This window comes from Halteromyces radiatus (assembly GCF_025201355.1).
Source record: "Halteromyces radiatus strain CBS 162.75 chromosome Unknown BX664scaffold_6, whole genome shotgun sequence".
NCBI classification, from domain to species: Eukaryota; Fungi; Mucoromycota; class Mucoromycetes; order Mucorales; family Cunninghamellaceae; genus Halteromyces; species Halteromyces radiatus.
In genome coordinates, this window is record NW_026251692.1 from 2,000,060 (window position 1) to 2,021,104 (window position 21,045).

The following is a 21,045-nucleotide window of genomic DNA, read 5'->3' on the forward strand; positions in this document are numbered from 1 at the left end:
GACTGATATCATTTTATTATATTTTATCAATTTTATTACTATTGTTATTATTAGTGAATAGTAGTGATTCATATATGAAACCAACCCAAACAAATCACTTTTGCACCTGAGCGTTCTTATTGGCATTGATTGAAATTTTGTTGATAAATTTGATTGACAGCCTTTTTTTTTTTTTTTTATCTGTTTTCTTTTCTTTTCCTTTTTTTTTTTTTTTTTTTTTTGGTTCTCTCATTCCCTTTTTCCTTGAAGAATTGATCTTTTATCAACAATGACAGGTATTCGTCGCTCTTCTAGACTCAATCCTTCCAATACCAACAACACCTCTGTTGTCGTTCCTTCCAGTTCTGCCACAAAACGGAAACCCATATCCTCTCAAACAACTAATGATTCACTGGACGATGATCAAGTCTCTACTACTACTACTACTACAGCAAACAATCTTCTAAACATTGAAACAAGCGAAGACGATGACGATGACGACTTTGTTATTTATGTCCCAACTAGACGACGACAAATCACATCCTCCAAAGTTATCAAACCACCAATCACTCGCAGCAAACGCATCAAAATGGAACACAGTATCCCATCCCCAGAAGAATCAAATACTGGTGCTTCTGTATCTTCCTCGTCTTCCTTATCATCCATTGTTAATACACCTATTGAAACATCTATTTCTCACAAGCAAAAAAGTCAACGCGAGTCACCATCCGCAGCAATTATAGACGCCATACACCAATTGAAAACGGAGGATAAGGATACAGAAGATGATGTCAAAAAGGAACTTCTAGCTACTCTCAAACATGATATTGGACTTTTACCTGGTTCGCCAACCTCTCTATCTTCGTCATCAATTCATTATTCACCATCATCTATAGCATCGTCCTCCTCGTCATCGACATATCAGCAAGAAAGAAAACAACAGCATGACTCGGAGTTGGAATCCTTAATACCCACTCCTGTCTCAGGAAGTCCAATGCCACAATCTGATTCTGAAACAGCTAGTGATGATGATCTGTCTTCTTCTGATTTAGATGATGAGCTTGAAGAACTTGCCAATACTGTTAACTATCGTCGTCGTCGTCGTGGTCGTGGTCGTGGTGGCCGTGCTCCTGCCGAAAGATTGAGCTGGGTAAGGAAAAATAAAAAAAAAAAAAAAACATGAAGAAAACAGGATATCTAACTTCTTTTTTTCTTTCTATATATATATGCTTATAGTATAAACGTACCAATCTGAAACTTCTTGTTCATCATCCAGAATTGAAAACTGTGTGGGATTCCTTGGAAAATGCTGAAGCAATTCAAGTCACTCCTATTGAACAACCAGAATATTTGAAATTATCTCTACTTCCCTTCCAAAAATATGGTGTTGCATGGATGATGCAACAGGAAAAGAGAGAAGGTGTAAGTCATCAAGAATAGGATTATTGCGAATATGAAATTTATTAACTCTCTTGTCTTTATTTCTATATTAGTTCAAAGGCGGAATTCTTGCGGTAATTCATTCACAAAAAAGGGATTATCTAGTCCATTTCATTGATTTCCATTTTTTTTTTTTCAATAGGATGAAATGGGGATGGGAAAAACTATTCAAACAATCTCATTATTATTAAGTGACTATGGCAAGAAGCCTAACCTTATAGTGGCTCCTACTGTAGGTTAAACTATTCAAAAAAAAAAAAAAAAGATATCTTCTATTGTTTCAGTTATCAATGTTTACCTTTTTTTTTTATGGAATTAGGTGGCAATCATGCAATGGCAACATGAAATTCAAACTCATACCAAGAACGACATGAAGGTCTACGTTTTTCATGGTAAGATATAAAGAATAAAGTATGTTCTCCTTGTATTATCTACATACTTACTATTTTTTTTTGATGATACCATTATATATGAAATTAGGTAGCAATCGCACAAAAAGTGTGAAAGAACTTGAATCTTATGATGTAGTCATTACCACTTGTAAGTGATCTAAGCATTTATATTTTATTGGTGATACTAATATATTACCTTATCTTTCTTTTTATAGACTCTGTTGCTGAATCGTGCTTTAGAAAACAAGAATATGGTTTCAAACGTCAACAAAATCTGGTCAAGGAAATGTCTATCCTCCATAAGGTCCAATGGCATCGTATAGTACTTGACGAAGCACACAATATCAAAGATCGCTCTAGTAACACTGCAAGATCTGTGGTATGTCTACATGAATTACAAGATCATGGTTATATTATGTTATTTGATCGTTCATCTCACTTTTTTTTTTTTGATGTATTCTTTTTAGTTTGGTTTGAAAAGTGAATTCCGCTGGTCATTATCTGGTACTCCTTTACAAAACAGAGTAGGTGAATTATACTCTTTGATTCGTTTCATGCGTGCTGGTAAGTCATCCAGAAAGAAAAAAAGTGAACATGATGCAATATAGAAACGATGAGATGCTTAACAATTATTCTATTTCTTTTTTTTTTTTTTTTTCATTCATTATTTGTTTAGATCCTTATGGTTATTACTATTGCAAATCCTGTAAATGTAAGAATTTGAACTGGAGATTCTCCGATAAGGCACACTGTGACGAATGCAAACACACTCCTATGGAGTAAGTACTCTTCTTACGAAAAAAGAGAACAAAGTAGAATATGGAGGACTAACTATTTACTTATTTTTTTTAAAAAAACAAAGTCATGTCTGCTGGTGGAACAATGAAATCTTGAAACCTATTCAAGCTCATGGTTATGTTGGTGAAGGACGTCAGGCTTTAGACAAGTTACGATTGTTATTGGATAGAATGATGCTTCGACGTACAAAGGTCCAATGTGCTGATGATCTTGGTCTTCCTCCTCGAACTATTATGGTCCGACGTGATTTATTCAACGAAGCTGAAGAAGAAGTTTATCGTTCTCTATTCTCTGATACCGCCAGAAGGTTCAATGATTATGTTGAAGAAGGTAATCAAATAAAAAAATAAAATCGAACATGGCAGTTACTGATATTACACCTATTCTTTTAGGATCCGTATTGAATAATTACGCCAATATATTCGAATTATTAACCAAGATGAGACAATGTGGTAAGATGGAAACAAAATGATATGGACTGATGACAATAGGTACTTACCCTTGACGATATATATTTATAGCTAATCATCCTGATTTGGTAACCAAGAAGAAAGGCAATGCAGGCTATAAACAACTTGTGTGTATGCTTTGTAATGAAACCCCAGAGGTAAGAAATAAAAAATAAAAGTTCGACCTGTATTGGTATTAATAATAATGTTTTTCTTTTTCTTTTTTTTTTTTTAAACTTAAACTAGGATCCCATTTCATCAGCCTGTCGACATACTTTTTGCCGTGAATGTTGTAAACAATATCTACAAAGCTTTGATGATGTTAGTGGTGGAACAGCAATGTCATCTCCAAAATGTCCTTCATGTTATGCGGAATTCTCTGTGGATTTGAGTCAACCTCCTTTGGAAATCGAACTTGGTGAAGGAGAACATCCAGCATTCTCAAAAGCAAGTATTGTCAATCGAATTGATATGGAAAAATGGCGTAGCTCATCCAAAATCGAAGCTCTTGTGGAAGAATTATCCAAGCTACGAAGTGAAGATCGAACTGTCAAAAGGTAAAAGATTTAAGAACAAACAAAAATATATGATTGAATAATCATACTAATATCAAATTCATTTGTATTTTCTGTATAGCATTGTGTTCTCACAGGCAAGTATAAACAAGGAAGAAGAAAAAAAAAAACAAGCAAATAATTGAAACAACAGCTAACTAATCCTGAATATATATATATATATATATATATAGTTTGTTAGTTTCTTGGATTTGATTTATTGGCGTTTATCTCGTATGGGATTTGCCTGTATTCGACTTGATGGCAGTATGTCTCCAACACAACGTGCAGCAGCTATTGACCAGTAAGTGAAATGGAGGTCAATTGTATCTATCATCATTAATCTTTCTCTCTCTCTCTCTCTCTCTCTCTCTCTCTCTCTCTAGCTTTACTGTCAATCCTACTGTTACCGTCTTCTTAATCAGTCTCAAAGCAGGGGGAGTTGCTTTGAATCTTACTGAAGCCAGTCGTGTTTTTATTTGGTAAATAAAAGAAAATAAAAAAGAGATAGTATCATATATAACTTTTAATTTTTCTTTTTTAGTGATCCTTGGTGGAATCCGGCTGCCGAATGTAAGTAGAAGAAGATAATCAAAAGAGAAAAGATGGATCACTAACTACACTTTATTTTTTTTATCATATGATAATTCATTATCTATTTATATTGTGGTTTCTTAGTACAAGTAAGTAAAGGGAAAAGATGGATGATCATTACGATGAATGAAAAATGTCAACTTAAAAAAAAACGGTTATTTTTTCATAGGCAATGGATCGTATTCATCGACTTGGACAATATCGACCTATTCGAATTACAAGATTAGTTATTGAAAATAGCATCGAAAGCCGTATCATCCAATTACAAGAAAAGAAGACAGCTCTAGTAAACTCGACTATTGATAGGGATCAGGCCGCATTGGAACGTCTTACGGTGGAGGATTTACAATTCTTATTTGCTATGTAATACGAGTACATCACCTCTATTTAGTTATAGTTATAGTAAATATTATTTACCATGATGATAGTACCTTTCTATGATATCTTTTATACATTGTCCTCCCTTCTCTACCATATTTAGTCTCATACTCTACTTCCCGTCTGAAGCGAATAAATTGATTCTTAGTGTACTATTGTATATTACTGGTCAATGATGTAGTAACATGGATGATTGATGCTGATCATGAAGAGATGGATGATGATAGTGATGATGATGATAGCGCCTGTAAGGGATAAGATCACTACTATTCCAATCGACATCATCATGCGTCATATTCGTATGAAGTATCTATCTATTGTAAGCATTCTTATGCAATCATTTTGCCATAATTGGTTGTTGCGGTGATTGAAACCTAAAAAAGAGATGATAATCTTTTTTTTTTCCATATCAAACAAAAGATGAAATCCTCTTCCAAGATCAATAGTTACTTGTTATGTATATACCGTATCAACAAGATTAATATAGTAAAACAGTTTTACTCATGAATGTGTTTTCATCACAGTTGATAGATGAAAGAAAAGAAAAAGATGAAGGATTTATTATAATCTATGGTGTCATTGTGACGGTGATCTAAATTCTTAACTTTTTTTTTTTGATCCATCTTTTATGCTTTCCCAATTTGGCAATCCCGGTCAGATATCAACTCGTTGGTTTTAAAGGTTGAGAGAGGGCTTTTTTCTTTTTTCTCCTTCTTCTTTACTCTTCTTTTCTTTTTATATAGTTTATAGCATAGACATATTTTTTTATTTTATTTTATTTATATATACATACACATATTCAACAATTATGGTGAATGCTACAGAATCATTATCCTCTTCTTCTTCTTCTGACACTCAACTATTGAAAGGTTGGAAGACACGATTGGCAAGTTTAGCTGATTTACAAGTACCAACAGATTATCCTCGACCATTACCTTCTCGTTCAGTGGAAGAAGTACAAACTTGTGAATTACCTGAAAATACATTACTTAGTATTCTTCAACTGTCTATCAATCAAAAGGCTACTCCTTATTCTATTTTATTGGCTGCTTTTGCTGTACTGTTACAACGTTATACTGGCGATGAAGAATTCGCCGTGGGTTCTTCTTCTTCTTCTGGTAATCCTCTTGTACTTCGTTTATCTGTGGATCCTACAAATCCTTTTCAACGTATCGTGGAAATGGTACAAAAGGTAAAATAGATGATATGATATCGACTGAAAAAGGAAAGGTGGTGGAGATTAAAAAAAAAAAAAAAGAGAGATGTATATTTAGGATTGTTTCCTTTTTTTTTTTTTTTAATTTAGGTTGAACAAGAATCTTTGGAAAATGAAGTACCTTTTGAAACATTGGTAAATTATATGCATCAAGGCACTGATCCTGATAGTCGACGACCTCTTTTCCGAGTCTGCTTTTACAATGAAACCGATACACCATCACAAACACAATTATCCTTCACTTCAAGTAATGCAGATATCACTGTTTTTATTACTTCGGATACCTCCAGCTCATTGCGTACTTCTTTCTTACGACCTATTACCATTCGAATTGTCTATAATCAAATCCTATTCTCACCTCGTCGAATTGAATATCTTTTGACTCAAATCAATACTCTCTTACTTGAAGCTGGTACTGGCATAGCAGTAGGCAAGATTCCTTTATCTGATACAAGTAGAGATTCTCCTTTACCTGATCCAACTACTGATCTTCATTGGTCCCTTTGGCGTGGTGCAATTACTGATATTTTTTCTATCAATGCTGAATCTCATCCAGATCGTCCTTGTGTAATTGAATCTTCTGATTCTGGTACTGTTACAACTTTTACTTATCAACATATACATCATGCTTCTAATTTGGTGGCTCATTATCTAATTGATCAAGGTATTCGTCGGGAAGATGTTGTGATGATTTATGCATATCGTGGTGTCGATCTTGTTGTCGCTATCATGGGTGTTCTCAAGTCAGGTGCTACTTTTAGTGTCATTGGTAAGTCAAAAAAAAAAAAAAAAAAAAAAACAGCAATCAAAAGATGGATAAAGGTTTAATATCATTATCTTATATATATATAATGTAGATCCTGCTTATCCTCCTGCAAGACAAGAAATTTATCTATCCGTTGCCAAGCCTCGTGGATTGATTGTGATTTCTGAAGCTGGTCAAATTGCTTCATCTGTGCGTGAATATATTAAAAAGGAACAAGATATTGTTTGTGAAATTCCTGGACTCAAGATTCGTGCTGATGGTCAATTGGATGGTGGTATTTTACCTGATACCCTAACTGATTGTTTGAATGGTGTCCGTTCCAAGGCTTCTGAAAATACTGGTGTAGTTATTGGTCCTGATAGCATTGGTACTCTTAGTTTTACGAGTGGAAGTACTGGTATTCCCAAAGGTAATACATATACCAAAAAGGATTATCTAAAGAAGTTTTCTCATTCTTTTTTTTTTTTTTTTTTTTTTTTATAATCTTTTCCTTAGGTGTTCGTGGTCGTCACTTTTCACTAACTCATTTCTATCCTTGGATGGGTGAAACTTTTGGAATTTCGGAAAAAGATCGATTCACCATGCTCTCTGGTATTGCTCATGATCCCATTCAACGTGATATCTTTACTCCATTATTTTTTGGTGCTGAATTATATATTCCTACTTCTGAAGATATTGGTATCCCTGGTCAACTAGCTGAATGGATGAATCGAACTCAAGTGACCATCACTCATTTAACACCTGCTATGGGTCAGCTATTATCATCTCATGCTCAAAACGAAATCCCAAGCCTACGTAATGCCTTCTTCGTTGGTGATATCTTGACTAAGCGTGATGCTGCTCGTATTCAAAAATATGCTCCCAATGTGGCTGTCATCAATATGTATGGTACAACTGAAACTCAACGATCTGTATCTCATTATGTGGTGCCTCCTCGTTCAACACATCCAGCATTCCTCAGTTCTCAAAAGGAAGTGATCCCAGCTGGTACTGGAATGGTGAATGTACAATTGTTAGTGGTCAACCGTCATGATCGTACTAAAATGTGTGGTGTAGGAGAAATTGGTGAAATTTATGTTCGTGCTCCCGGTTTGGCTGAAGGCTATTTACGTCTACCCGATGCAACGAATGAAAAGTTTATTCCTAATTGGTTTGTGGAAAACCCCTATGACAACGATGATGCCAACAATGATGAAGCTCTAGTGGATGGTAAAGAATGGAAACAACATTGGCAAGGCAAGCGTGATCGTATGTACCGGTCTGGTGATTTGGGGCGTTATCGACCTGATGGTACTGTGGAATGTACAGGTCGTGCTGATGATCAAGTCAAGATTCGTGGATTCCGTATTGAACTTGGTGAAATCGATACTCATCTCTCACAACATCCAATGATTCGTGAAAATACCACTTTAGTGCGTCGAGACAAGAATGAAGAACAAACTCTGGTGGCTTACTTTGTACCTGTGCAAAATATGGATAATGCCTTTGCTAGTCAAGATGATGGTGCTGGATCTGATAATGATTCTCCAACGACCGACGTTCGCTCTCGACATCGTTATAGAAGACTGATCAAGGATGTACGTGATTATCTAAAGAAGAAACTTCCTTCCTATGCCATCCCTTCGGTGTTTGTTCCTTTGGTACGTATGCCATTGACTCCCAATGGTAAGGTAGACAAGAACGCCCTTCCCTTCCCAGATACTGCTCAATTCAAGGATACTGGAAAAGAAATTACTCCATCTGCTGCTATTCCCGAGATGACCCCTGTAGAAAACTTGATTCATTCTATTTGGCAACAACTTTTACCCTCACCTGAACCTGTGATTGGTCTGGATGAAAACTTTTTTGATATTGGTGGTCATTCCCTGATTGCTACTCGATTGATCTTTGAAATCAGACAAAAGTGTCAAGTAGATGCTCCTCTTGGTCTGGTGTTTGCTGAACCTACTATTCGTGGACTTGCCCGTCAAGTTACCAAGTTACAAAATAATGAAGTCTTATTGGCGGAAGAAGTAAAACAACAACAAGAAGAAGAAGGTCAGGAAAAGGAAGTGGTTGATTATGCTGCTGATGTGGAAATATTAGCTGCTGAATATTTGGAAACGACTTATCAACCTCTACTCGTCTCATCAAGAAATAACGCACAAGAAAGAAGGACCATCGTTTTGACTGGGGCTACTGGATTCTTGGGTGCCTTTATTTTGGGCAAGCTATTAGATTATGATCATACTCGTGTGATTTGTGTGGTACGTGCAAAGGATACGGCTGGAGCATTTGATCGTGTCAAAAAGGCCGCCATGTCTCATGGTGTATGGAAGGATGACTGGATAAGCGATGACAACAACAAGCGTGTAGAAGCAGTGTGTGGAGATCTTGCAAGTGATCGATTAGGACTTGATCAAGCGGATTGGGATCGTCTCTGTGGTGAAGCTGATGCAGTGGTTCACAATGGTGCTCTTGTACACTGGGTATACCCTTATCATCAATTACGTGCTCCTAATGTCATTGGTACTCTATGGGCCATGCGTTTGGCATCTACGATCAAGACCAAATCGTTCCATTTCGTTTCATCGACTTCAGTATTGGATACTGCTCATTATGTTAGTTTTGGTAGTGATCGTCTTGTTGCTGAAACAGATGATCTTGAAGGTTCTCGCGTTGGATTGGATGCTGGATATGGACAAAGCAAATGGGTAGCTGAAAAGTTAATTATGGAGGCTCGACGACGTGGTATGGCTGCTACTATCATTCGTCCTGGTTATATTTTGGGTGAATCTCATACTGGTGTCACCAATACGGATGATTTCATCTGGCGTTTATTGAAGGGTTGTGTTGAATTAGGTTTTATTCCTTCTATGGCTAACATTGTCAATCTGTGCTCTGTGGATTATGTGGCATCCGTGGTATCATCTGTTGCATATTATGATGAAGAATCAACCAAGCTTGAAGGTGGTGTCTTCCAAGTGACTCATCCCTCAACATTCACTTTCAACGACTTATTCGGTACACTCCTAACCTATGGATATGATGTCAAGCAAACTGAATATATTGATTGGCGAAATCGATTAATGGACTATACATTACAATCTCAAGATCACTCATTGTTCCCTTTGCTTCACTTTGTCTTGGATGATCTTCCTACTTCTACCAAGAGTGCCTTGTTGGATGATACGCATACCAAGACTATTTTAGCTCACGATAAGGTGATCTGTCCTCTGATGGGTGATGATCTGATGGGATTGTATTATGCTTATCTTATCAAAGCTGGATTCTTACCTGAGCCTACTCTCCCAGCCACCAAGTCCCTACCTGTTTTGGATGCTACTCAAGTGACTTTACTCAAGCGTAGTGGTGCTTCTCATTAATAGTTTTTTTTTTCTTTCTTTCTTTATTTGTTTATCTCTTTATTTTTGTTTCCTTATGAAACTTTGTATATTATTTTTTTATTATTATCATCATCATCATCATTATTAATAAAAAATATACTTTGGTGTTATGCTAGATCAAACTTTTTCTCCCAAGATCAAACAATTGTACATGTTTTCGAATCTCAAATGATGTGGTGAACGAACTTTGACTAGGAATAGGATTTTTTTTTTTTTTTTTTTTTTTTTTTTTTTTTTTTTTTTTTTTTTTTTTTTTAGATTTTACAGGCAGAAGTTTCCAATTCCTGAGCCAAATTTTAGCTGTTAAAATTCGATCGTCAGGGGATTGCCAGGGGATTTTTGGAAAAAATCGATATTGTCAAAATGACTTTTTACCAGGAAAGAACTTTAGTTTTTATTAAATGATTATCTTGATGATGGATCATTATTGCAGGTTTGGATAAACTGAAAAATAACGTTGAGTATTGCCATTTCTAATAGAATCTATCTACTTCAAAAAGAAGTTTGACCTTCAATCGCCAACAAAAAAAAAAAAAAAAAAAAATGAAATGAATTATTTGGAACAAAAAAAAGATATTTTTATTGTGACAAACAAAGGGGAGGGATGATTGTGATAAACTAACAGAGAGAGTAGGGAAATATGACTTGGTACGATGATAAAGTGAGAAAAAAAAAGTATCCTAGATTAATTTAAACGTCGCGATTGATGTTGATCTTGACAGTCTTGACCTAGATAGAAGAGATAAAAAAAAAAAAATGAGTGACACTATCTCTATTACATTTTTTTTTTCTCTTATTAAACTTACTTGAAGATAGTTGTCCAAAGCATATTCACCATTTTCACGACCGATACCACTTTGACGATAACCTCCGAAGGGACTGCTTGTGTCAAGTTGGTTGTAACTAAAGAATAATAAAAAGAACAAATCATATTAATATCAATTAAAATATCTTTTCATCCAGTCTGTTTTTTTTTTTTTTTTTATTACCAGTTGACCCCTAAGATAAAAAAAAAAAAGGAAGAAAAACAGTTGAGTGATCATCCTTTTCATCCTTTGACTACGAACACTTTTTTTTTCAAGTACTTACAGACAGTGCCAGCTTCCAATCGGTTTGAAACTTCCACAGCACGAGTGACATTTTCAGTAAAGACGGCAGCAGCAAGACCATAAGTGGTATCATGAGCAAGTTTGATGACTTCTTCGGTATCCTTGAACTTGGTAATGACGACAACGGGACCAAAGATTTCTTCTTGGACAATCTTCATCTTGGGAGTAGCATCAGTGAAGATAGTAGGTTGAATAAAGTAACCCTTATCACCATGACGAGAACCACCGGCATAGACAGTAGCACCTTCAGTCTTTCCTTGTTCAATATAACCCATGATACGATCATATTGAGTTTGAGAGATTTGAGGACCTTGGAAGGTAGTTTCATCGAAAGGATCACCGACACGAGTTTGTTCAGTTCGTTCCTTGAACTTTTCCAAGAATTTGTCATAGATACCTTCTTGTACATATACGCGAGAACCAGCACAGCAGCATTGACCATGATTGAAGAAGATACCAAAGTGAGCCCATCTGACAGCCTTATCCAAATCAGCATCATCAAAGATAATATTAGGAGACTTGCCACCAAGTTCCAAAGTGACCTTCTTGAGATTGCTTTCAGCAGCAGCCTTCATGATCAAACGACCCACCAAAGTAGAACCAGTGAAAGCAACCTTACCAACCTTTTGATGACGAGCCAAAGCATCACCAGCTTCAGCACCATAACCAGTAATAATGTTGATGACACCAGGAGGGAAGCCAGCTTCCTTGGCCAAAGTAGCCACCTTGAGAGCAGACAATGGAGTCAATTCAGAAGTCTTGACAATGATGACATTACCAGTAGCCAAACAAGGACCCAATTTCCAACCAAGCATCATCAAAGGGAAATTCCAAGGGATAATGGCAGCACAAACACCAATAGCTTCATGACGAGTATAAGAGAAAGCTCCAGGGGTATCAATAGTCTTACCATGAACTTTGTCAGCAAAACCAGCATAATAACGAAGAGATGCTACGATACCAGGAACATCCACATTACGAGACATAGAAATTCCCTTACCATTGTCTAAAAGAGAGAAAAAAAATTATTCATTCATATTTGTTGTCAACCTTTTTTTTTTTTTTTTATTACTAACCCAAAGTTTCAATTTGAGCCAATTCTTCAGTATCACGTTCAATCAAATCAGCCAATTTATTGATCAAACGTTGTCGTTCTTGAGGAGTAGTCTTGCTCCAGACATTGTTAAAGGCATTTTCGGCAGCATCCACAGCATCATCTACTTGCTTTTTTTCAGCTATAATATATATATATATATATGAGAAACCATTCATAACGCGACTTTTTTATAATAACTTACCAGCTTGGACAGATGCAATGACTTCACCAGTGGCAGGGTTAACAGTATCAATTGTCTTGGCACCAGCAACAAATTCATTGTTAATGAAAAGACCAGTTTGTACTATTAGTCATCAAAGTAAAAAAAAAAGGAATGGAATGAGTTATTCTGTATCTAATTGTTATTTCTCTATTCATACTTACAGTTAAGCTTGTAACCTTTGGAAGTAGAAGTATTAACGAGGAAGTCGACACCAGTCATGATTAAAGAAAAAGAGTTTAAATAAAATTGAAAAAAAAAGAAAAGAAAAACGAAAAAAGAAAAAAAGAAAATTTGTTGAGAGTTTTTATGTGTTTGTGGGAGGAGGGAGAAAAATAATAAAGTAAAACTTTACGCATTAAAGTCTCACGCGTGACGCCTAAACTTGGTGCGAGACGAATCAGTTTTTTTCTCAAACTTTAATTTAGTCATTGGCCAATCAAAATCCATATCGACAGAATACAGTACGGCGGAATGTAAAGAAACATTTACTAGTTCTATCATCTTGAAATTTTTTTTTTTTCATCTGTTTAGTGAGTATAAAATAGAGAATGGGAATCTTTTTTTTTTTGTTACATATAAGTTTTGATTTTTTGAAAAAAAAAAAATAAAAATAAAAATAAAAATAAAAAATAAAAAATAAAAATAAAAAAAAAATAGAGTTCGTGCATTCTTCCGAGAGCTGTTTCAAAAATAAAACATAATCAGTAATTAAATCATCATAATAAAAAAGAAAAAAAAAAGATCTTTTTATTTCATTCATGCATTACGATGAGTGTACTTTATCAAAAAAAAGACAAAAAAAAGAAATCATTTATTTTAGTTCTTGATATTTGTCATGCTTTCCCATGAAATATTTGGTTTACTATGTTTGAATTGTTATACTCAATAAGTTTGTTTACAAAAAAAAAAAAACATTTTTTTATATATATATAATATCATCTTTCTTATGATTACGAACTAAGTTTTCTATGATGATCCTTTTTTATTTTAGATTTACACTTTGACCTTTTTTTCTACCAATGTTAATCTGATCCATTTTGATTGGCTGTATTCATTTTCCGTTTTCTTTATTCCAAATATTATTTTGGCTTATACACCGCAGTTGAGGGGTCTTTTTTTTTTTTTTTTTTTTTTTTTTTTTTTTTTTTTTTTTCCTTCTTCGTTTTTCTGCTCTTTGTCATTTTGATCATGGGAAAATCAAAGCAACAACCAAAGACCAAAGGCAATTTGAAACCTGCTAGTAGTAGGTAAGTATCAATATTTATCTGACAATAACCAACACAATGACAACTTCAAAAAAAAAAAAAAAAATTGGTCAACTGACCTTTTTATTTAAAATAGTCGAGCAGCAGAAACAAGTATTGGTCAAACCAATACCTCTCTATCTTTTACTAATTTGGGTGGGTTTGCCCAGTTTGCTAGTCCAGCCACAACTTCTCATATTTTATCACGACCTTCTACACCTGGATCTGATGGTGGTGATATTTCAATTGATATTGATCCTGAATTATCTGTTATCCTGAAAAAGATCAACAAACGCGACTCTATCACCAAACTCAAAGCTCTAGAAGAATTGAATACTTATTTGAATGAACATATCTCAGTAATTCAATCTATTGTATCTACTTGGGTAAGTACTATTATTAAGAAGAAGAAGAAGAAAAAAAAAGAAAACTTTTGTCTTACTATTTATATACATAGGTCTCGATTTACAACAAAGTTGCTTTGGATGTCGATAGACGCGTACGTCTTGCTGGTAATCAAATTCATCAACTAGTGACTCTTCAAGCGAAAAAGAAATTGGCTCCTTATTTGAAAGATTTTATTGGTGTTTGGATGTTAAATATGTATGATCAAAGCAAGGATGTTGCTAAACTGGCGAAATTGACCTTTGAAGTAAAAAAAAAAAAAAGTATTAATGCATGGATGAAAATGATCGAAACCAAACTTATCCTTTTACATTTTCGATCTAGGCCGTATTTGCTGAAGATAAACGACAAGGGGTGATTGTCTTTTGTCAAAAGGATATACTTGATTATACATCTGAAATGTTATTGATAAAGACGGTCGAAACTCTCAGTAAGTTGATCATAAAGAATAGTTAAATCTTATTCACTTATGTTTTTTATGGATAGGTGATGCTAGATATGTGTCTCCTGAAGATATGGCAGCCAAATATGCAAGAGTGATGGCATCAAGTTTGTATACTTTGTCACATCTCATTAGTAAGATTAATAATAAAAGAATATGCAAAAAACTAGATATACTGATGGTTCCTTCTTTTTTTAGCATCTCTTCCTGAAGATGAACGAATCAAGGTCAAAAATGACTATGATGCCTTATTTGATACAACAGCTTTGTGGAAATTTGTTACTCATGAAAGCCCTGTGATTCGACGATCTATATATCATCTCATCAAGAATTTATTAGTACATTGGCCAGGTAAAAAAAAAAAAGAATGAAATCAATGTGTACAGGTCTTTTTTTTTTTTTTTTGGGTGGGACTGTCTGACGATAAAGTGTTATTATATAGCTATTTTGGAATCTCGTCTTGATTTGATATGTCCCGATTTTTTTGGTACTGTCTTTGGTGATAAAGATGCCTCAGTACATTCTGAAATGTGGGATGCTTTATTATTGATGACAAAGAGTAAGTGACGATAGAAAGATGAATATGCTACTTTCTCAAAAAAAAAAAAAAAGAAAAAGAAAAAGAAAAAGAACTAATCACAACTATATACTGCGATTAGAGTATCCTGACTCCTGGATGATTATCAACAAGAAGAAACCTGCATTATCCAAGCTATGCAACTTCCTCCGAAATGGTCTCAATGGATCTCTCAATATTGCCTACCCAAGTATGATCGCTTTACTTGCCAATTTACCGTCTCAAGTAAGAACCTCTTATAATGTATACATATCCTCGTAAAAACTTAGCTTATTCTTTCTTTTGAATTTAGTTAATGAATTCTCCCAATTTTTACAAGGATGTATTTACCAATTTTTGGAAAGGCTTGTCAAGTAGTATCATTGATAAATCCAACTCCCATGTTCTAGTCAATGCTTATTGTGAATGTGTTACCTACTTCGCCATTACAAAAAGGTTAGAAAAAAAAATAATTAATCAGAATGATATTATAACTCACTTGTTGATCATTTTATTATGATTATCATAGTACAACCAATCCCGATGCAACAGCCTATCTTGTGGATTCGGCTCTTTATGATGCACTCAGAGCCTATTTTATACGCGCCAAAGATACAGCAATCGCTTATGACAAATTGAATGAACAATGTGGAATATACTTTGGTAACAACATTATTACTCTTATCAAATCTGAAGCCAATATCCCCATGTCATCTTTATGGTCTAAATTGGATACACTATGTGTACAAATTATCATTGATTGTGATGGTCCTGCTGGTTCAGAAGTCGATATGTCCCTTTTTTGTCAACAAATAGGAATGATCTTGTCTTGTATACATAAACAACTTCAAGGAACTGGATCTTCTTCAATAGATTATAATAATCCAGCTTATACTCCTGTTGGTGATTTGGTCCAAAGACTATTTGTTGCCGCTCTGGACTCGTGCTTTGTACACAAGGGTAATGATATTAATATATTTTGACTATAGACATTTATCATTTCTTTTATATATTTAAATACATTTTTAGATTTCGCTTCGGAATTGATTGCATTGGATAAAGTATTACTACATGACTACGCAACTATCATTCTAAAGTGTCTCGTAAGCACATTATTGTATACTCATTGTCTTTATGAACCTTCTTTCTGACTTTATCTTTGTCTTTTTTTTTTTTTTTTTTTTTTTTTTTTTTTTTTAGGATACAGGTAAAGTCTCAAAGCAACTACTTTCTCTCTTGGACCAAGTGGCGGTTTCCTCCATCCCTACTGTTGTGTCGACGTTTGTTAGCTTGATATCGAATGTAGCAGATGAAAGTATGATGAAGGAATTATGGAACAGTATAACTGGGTATTTGGTTACTTTGAATTCAAAAGATGGAACATTACGACAAATCAATGGATTGGCGTCACTATTGGATGAGGTATGGATAGTGAAAAGAGGAATCAATTCTTGGACAAATTATACTGATCTTCTTTTTCTTTTTCTTTTTCTTTTTTTTTTTTTATCTTTTCTAAATAGATTTACATTCAAAAACCTCAAATAAATTATCAATCTGAAAATCTTGATATTTTGGTGAAACAAGTTTCCAGCGACATCCTGACAAGTTCCCCAGTATTAGTTCAAAATCAAAATGAGCAAGATGCCACGTTGCAACGCACGATCATGGAAAAAGTATTTGTACAAAGCTTATCTTTACAAATGGGTAAGTTGTTCTATAGTAATAAAAATGGAGAACCTTCTTTATTTATCATCCTTTTTTTTTTATGATAGATTATAATTTATTGTCAGAAGAAACTCTACAAGTGGTATTATCTTCTCTTGTGCCTACTCTCAAGTCATTCAATCAATATTACTATTCTACTGAAGGCAATATCAACAAACAAAGTCTTGACTCCAGCTCCAATGAAGATGCAATAAATTATTCAACGCGATCTGTTTTATCCATCATCCTTGCTCTTCTTGAACCCAAGGACGTAATTGCTGTCAAGTTTCTTACTCAATTTTCTCTATCTGATCTACCAAATCAAGTTTTTGATGCTATGTTTGCTAAACCTGTGGAAGCGTTGTCTTCTACCGCCTCCTCTGTTGGGAACGACAATCAATTGGCTACTACTGACGATACTATTGGAGATATTCAATTACTCGCTGGTATTGTATGGACAAAGATGATCGATCTGATGAACAACAACGATTCTACGGATAAAGAAATACAAACCAAATTCAGACATGGCGTCCTCACCCACGTCAAGTCATCTATCACTGATGTTAAATGTATTGCAAGGTATGATGTTATTTTTTTTTAAAAAAAAAAAAGTTATGTAATGTTCATTAATCTTTTCTTTTGTATAGTCCTTTAGAATCCGTGAATCGTTCCAACAAACTTTTATCGGCTCTATACCCTGATACTACGACAACAGAATATCAACAAGCTCTTACTACTCTAGTAGGTGACTCGGCTAAATGGATCGATTTGTATGCTACATTCCAAGAAAAGCGCACTCTTGAATATATGGCATCCTCTGTTACTGATATTTATGCTGGTATGGACTCTCAGACATTATGGGAAGACAAGGACGAATTATATCCTATACAGTACGATATCTATGGTCTTAGTGCTTTGGGACGGCTGGCACTATTCACTTCGGCATTTATTATTCAAAAGCAAGTGGATGTCGTCAGATTTTTTAACGTAGAAGATACCAAAGATATTTATGATCGTGACACGTTATTACGCATTATGCTCTTAGTCTCCATGGAATGCTCACGAGGTTTTGAAATGAATGGACTCTGTCGTATTTGGCAATCATCGACCTTATATACTCCAGCAACTACATCAACAACAATATTATCACCTTCAAAAAATGCACTGAGGTTGGGCATCACTGACTTTATAACACAGACAAACACGATATTTAATGCTTGGTTTGACCACATGGTGAAAAATCAATTGAAATCTTCTCCATCCATGACAACACACTTTTGCACATCCTTATACAATTCTCTCAAAAAGGGCAGCATTACTGACGATGACAATGGTCGCTTATTCAATTTCACCCTAAATAGCTTGCGACATCAGGGACAACAGTATACGGACGCATATTATGCCATTTTTATTCAAACATTAATGGATCAACTACTAGATCAGTATCAATGGACAATCAAGGAAGTAGAACAATGGCTACCAATTTTGAAAGCTGAAGCAACTGAAGGTAAGTTGATGGAAAGGAGACAAGCAAGTCAAAAATAGTGTTAATACGATGTTGAAATACTTTGTTCCTTTTAAAATGCATAGTATCTCCTCTTATCAAAGCTGCATTGATTACATCCTTCAAAAAAGTAATTGGTGAAACATCTGGTTATCAATATCTTTCAAGTGATTTTGCGAATAAATTATCAGGTGCAGATAGTTTACAGATCTTTGCTGACCGTCCAGAAGGTAAGAAAAAAAAATGGTAGCAAAATGATAAAAGTACGTATATATGGTAGTGTTTTGTTGATTGTTATTCTTATTTTTAGCTTGGGAATGGTTAACACTATTGAATGCATCCTCTATCACATTTGGCACCCTTCCTATCCCACCTCAACGATTGATATATCTAGTATCAACTATTAAAGGTTGGTTCAAGCAAGACTTTGATGATCATTTAGAAGTTATTCACCGGAAAAAAATACATATCCAATTGGCACTTCTTTTCTCCAGCATCTCTGAATCTGTGCAAGAAGTATCTGGTAGTCATTGGGATTTGTTTTTGGATTGTGTTTATGAGTGGCTATCGGTAAAGTTGATTGAAAATGAACCATGATGACAAAAAAAAAAAAAAAGAAAAAAAAACATATCGAACTTGATACACTGACATTTACTATTTACATACTAATAGTACAATGATGCTGATGAATATGATGATTTACCCATAATGTACTATGCGCTGCGTCTTTTATCTAGGTTGATAGATTTGGGGACCGAAGGAAACTCAAATATCTTGGAAACTCTTAATGATCATTGGAAAGGCATTGGAAATGCTGTATGGAAATGCTTTACAAAGGAAAAAGGTAATCAGAACAAGACTATTTATGCGACCAAATCATATATACTAATCGATGGATTCTTTTATGACGTTAGGTATATCTCTGCCTATTAGTCAATCTCGAAAACTATATCAAGAACTTTTGGCAGGAATTGTTAACTATATTCCATTCGTTATATTGAAGGAAATTGTGAACTTTGGCGAGGTAAAGGATTATTCCGCAAGTGATGTGGATAATTATTGATTCAATTTTATTATGATTAGGTGATTCAACACTTGGGCTCAACCAACGATGTCTTGCAAAAACAAGCATTCTTTATTCTACAACAACTAGTCAAGGAAGATACCAAAAATTTATCGGTGCAATTGGAATTCTCACAGCACGAAGAAGATAAAGAAGAGAAACTAACAACTCGCCGAATTCATCCTGATCTTTTTAAACGATTAATAACGAACGAACCTATTTTATCGATGTGGGATATTGCAACTGTTGAAGAAAAGGTAATACTTGTAGAAAGTGTCAAAAGGAGACACTCACAAATATATATATATATATATTAATGTTTATATATAGGAATTTCATGAAATTTTTGGTTATATGCTGTCGTGGTTACTCATGTTTGAACATTTTGATGATATTGTAAGTAGATTTCATATTCCATTCAACCAATGTATATATATCTAATACACTTATTTCTATTTTTATATATACACTTAGACATTCAAACTGAAACAACAATACACCGCTGAACTGAAGGATGCCGAAGCTCTTGATAAACTGATACCATTCTTATTCAAGTTTTTGAATCCTGTTACCGGGCAACCAGCATTCGACCTCACTCCTTGGGATTTCTCTATTTATGATTTGGAAGGTAACTGGATAAATTCTTTTTTATTTTTTATTTTATTTTTTTAAGAAAAGAACACTAATATCACTACTCTTGATATGGATAGGATTTGATATTACGATGGATACAAGCTATGCATTATTGGCCGGTCATTTGTATTACCAAACACTTCGACATATTCCATCACTTGCTAGGTAATACAGGAAAAAAAAAGTAGACTTGATGCAGTAGATGACTAATAATATATATTTGATTTCTAATAAACCATTTCATTTAGGCAATGGTGGGTCAATTACAGGCAACGGCAATTGGTGATAGCCGTGGAGCAATACACCGAAAAGTACTTTAGCGGACTTTTGATCGATCATGAAATGGCACTGGTGAACCGAGCTGATATTAAGAAACAATTGGAAGACAATGATAACGAATTCAAGGTTAAAACATTGAAGGCAGGCAATGAAGTCAGTGCTATTTACAACGTGGATGAACAAGAAATGCGAATCTCTATCAAGTTACCAAACAATTATCCTTTACAGCAAATCCAAGTGGAAGGGGTACAGAAAGTAGGCGTTAGTGATAAACAATGGCGTGGATGGATGTTTGCTATTGCAGCTGTCATTGGATCTCAGGTAAGGAAAGGAAAAAAAAAAAAAGAACGGGAATAATATGTATAACTCATATTGTCGATATTTTTTTTTTTTTTTTTTGGTAGAATGGAAATATTGTCGATGCATTGACTGTCTGCAAACGGAATATCAACCTTCATTTTGAGGGTATAGGTGATTGTGTGATTTGTTACTCTATTATCAGTGTCCAAGATCGATCTATTCCAACAAAACAATGTCGTACTTGCAAGAACAAATTCCATGCTAGTTGTTTATATAAGGTAATAAATAAAATTAAAAAAAAAAGGATTCAATTATTAAGTACTACGATTTATCATATAGTGGTTCCGATCATCCAACTCTGCCAGTTGTCCTTTATGTAGAACTGTATTTTAGATTGATATCAGCTTAGTGATATAATTCACTATGTATATGGAAAAATAAAGATTAGGTGTTATGCGGTAGTTCAAAATGGTGAGAATTTGTACCACTAATTTTGCCATTAAGTAGTCCCTTTTTTTTTCTTTGTCTCTCTTTA

The 21,045-nt window shown here is 34.5% G+C and overlaps 4 protein-coding genes across 4 annotated transcripts; 3 read left to right on the top strand and 1 right to left on the bottom strand.

Moving 5' to 3' along the window:
* Positions 1-268: 268 nt before the first annotated feature.
* BX664DRAFT_380307 (SNF2 family N-terminal domain-containing protein) lies at positions 269-4,732 on the top strand (the record flags this gene model as incomplete). Its single annotated transcript, XM_051548894.1, has 20 exons — positions 269-1,001; positions 1,032-1,129; positions 1,216-1,401; positions 1,473-1,493; positions 1,562-1,651; positions 1,739-1,811; positions 1,900-1,959; positions 2,027-2,190; positions 2,279-2,375; positions 2,488-2,590; positions 2,674-2,939; positions 3,002-3,061; positions 3,131-3,216; positions 3,305-3,615; positions 3,695-3,710; positions 3,807-3,916; positions 3,999-4,094; positions 4,157-4,185; positions 4,291-4,295; positions 4,376-4,732. The coding sequence occupies 20 exons, from the start codon at positions 269-271 to the stop codon at positions 4,571-4,573; spliced, it is 2,802 nt and encodes a 933-aa protein (XP_051398627.1). The 3' UTR covers positions 4,574-4,732.
* Positions 4,733-5,315: 583 nt separating this feature from the next.
* On the top strand, positions 5,316-10,068 carry BX664DRAFT_301033 (L-aminoadipate-semialdehyde dehydrogenase). The gene is made up of 4 exons (XM_051542370.1): positions 5,316-5,776; positions 5,891-6,569; positions 6,658-6,975; positions 7,062-10,068. The coding sequence occupies exons 1-4, from the start codon at positions 5,393-5,395 to the stop codon at positions 9,929-9,931; spliced, it is 4,251 nt and encodes a 1,416-aa protein (XP_051398628.1). The 5' UTR covers positions 5,316-5,392; the 3' UTR covers positions 9,932-10,068.
* A 437-nt stretch (positions 10,069-10,505) lies between these two features.
* BX664DRAFT_338834 (aldehyde dehydrogenase domain-containing protein) lies at positions 10,506-12,711 on the bottom strand. Its single transcript, XM_051546513.1, has 7 exons — positions 12,542-12,711; positions 12,360-12,461; positions 12,138-12,296; positions 11,042-12,067; positions 10,942-10,951; positions 10,759-10,855; positions 10,506-10,681 (listed from the first exon to the last, which is right to left on the bottom strand). Exons 1-7 carry the CDS (start codon positions 12,597-12,599, stop codon positions 10,643-10,645), a joined length of 1,491 nt encoding a protein of 496 aa, XP_051398629.1. The 5' UTR covers positions 12,600-12,711; the 3' UTR covers positions 10,506-10,642.
* Positions 12,712-13,550: 839 nt separating this feature from the next.
* BX664DRAFT_338835 (uncharacterized protein) lies at positions 13,551-21,007 on the top strand. Its single transcript, XM_051546514.1, has 26 exons — positions 13,551-13,627; positions 13,722-14,010; positions 14,082-14,276; positions 14,354-14,459; positions 14,516-14,605; positions 14,670-14,822; positions 14,914-15,030; positions 15,131-15,273; positions 15,341-15,483; positions 15,557-15,987; positions 16,057-16,130; positions 16,228-16,449; positions 16,548-16,731; positions 16,800-17,310; positions 17,379-18,238; positions 18,322-18,465; positions 18,546-18,805; positions 18,908-19,079; positions 19,150-19,259; positions 19,319-19,555; positions 19,629-19,694; positions 19,773-19,926; positions 20,009-20,096; positions 20,180-20,531; positions 20,615-20,788; positions 20,850-21,007. The coding sequence occupies exons 1-26, from the start codon at positions 13,569-13,571 to the stop codon at positions 20,901-20,903; spliced, it is 5,388 nt and encodes a 1,795-aa protein (XP_051398630.1). The 5' UTR covers positions 13,551-13,568; the 3' UTR covers positions 20,904-21,007.
* Positions 21,008-21,045: the final 38 nt, after the last annotated feature.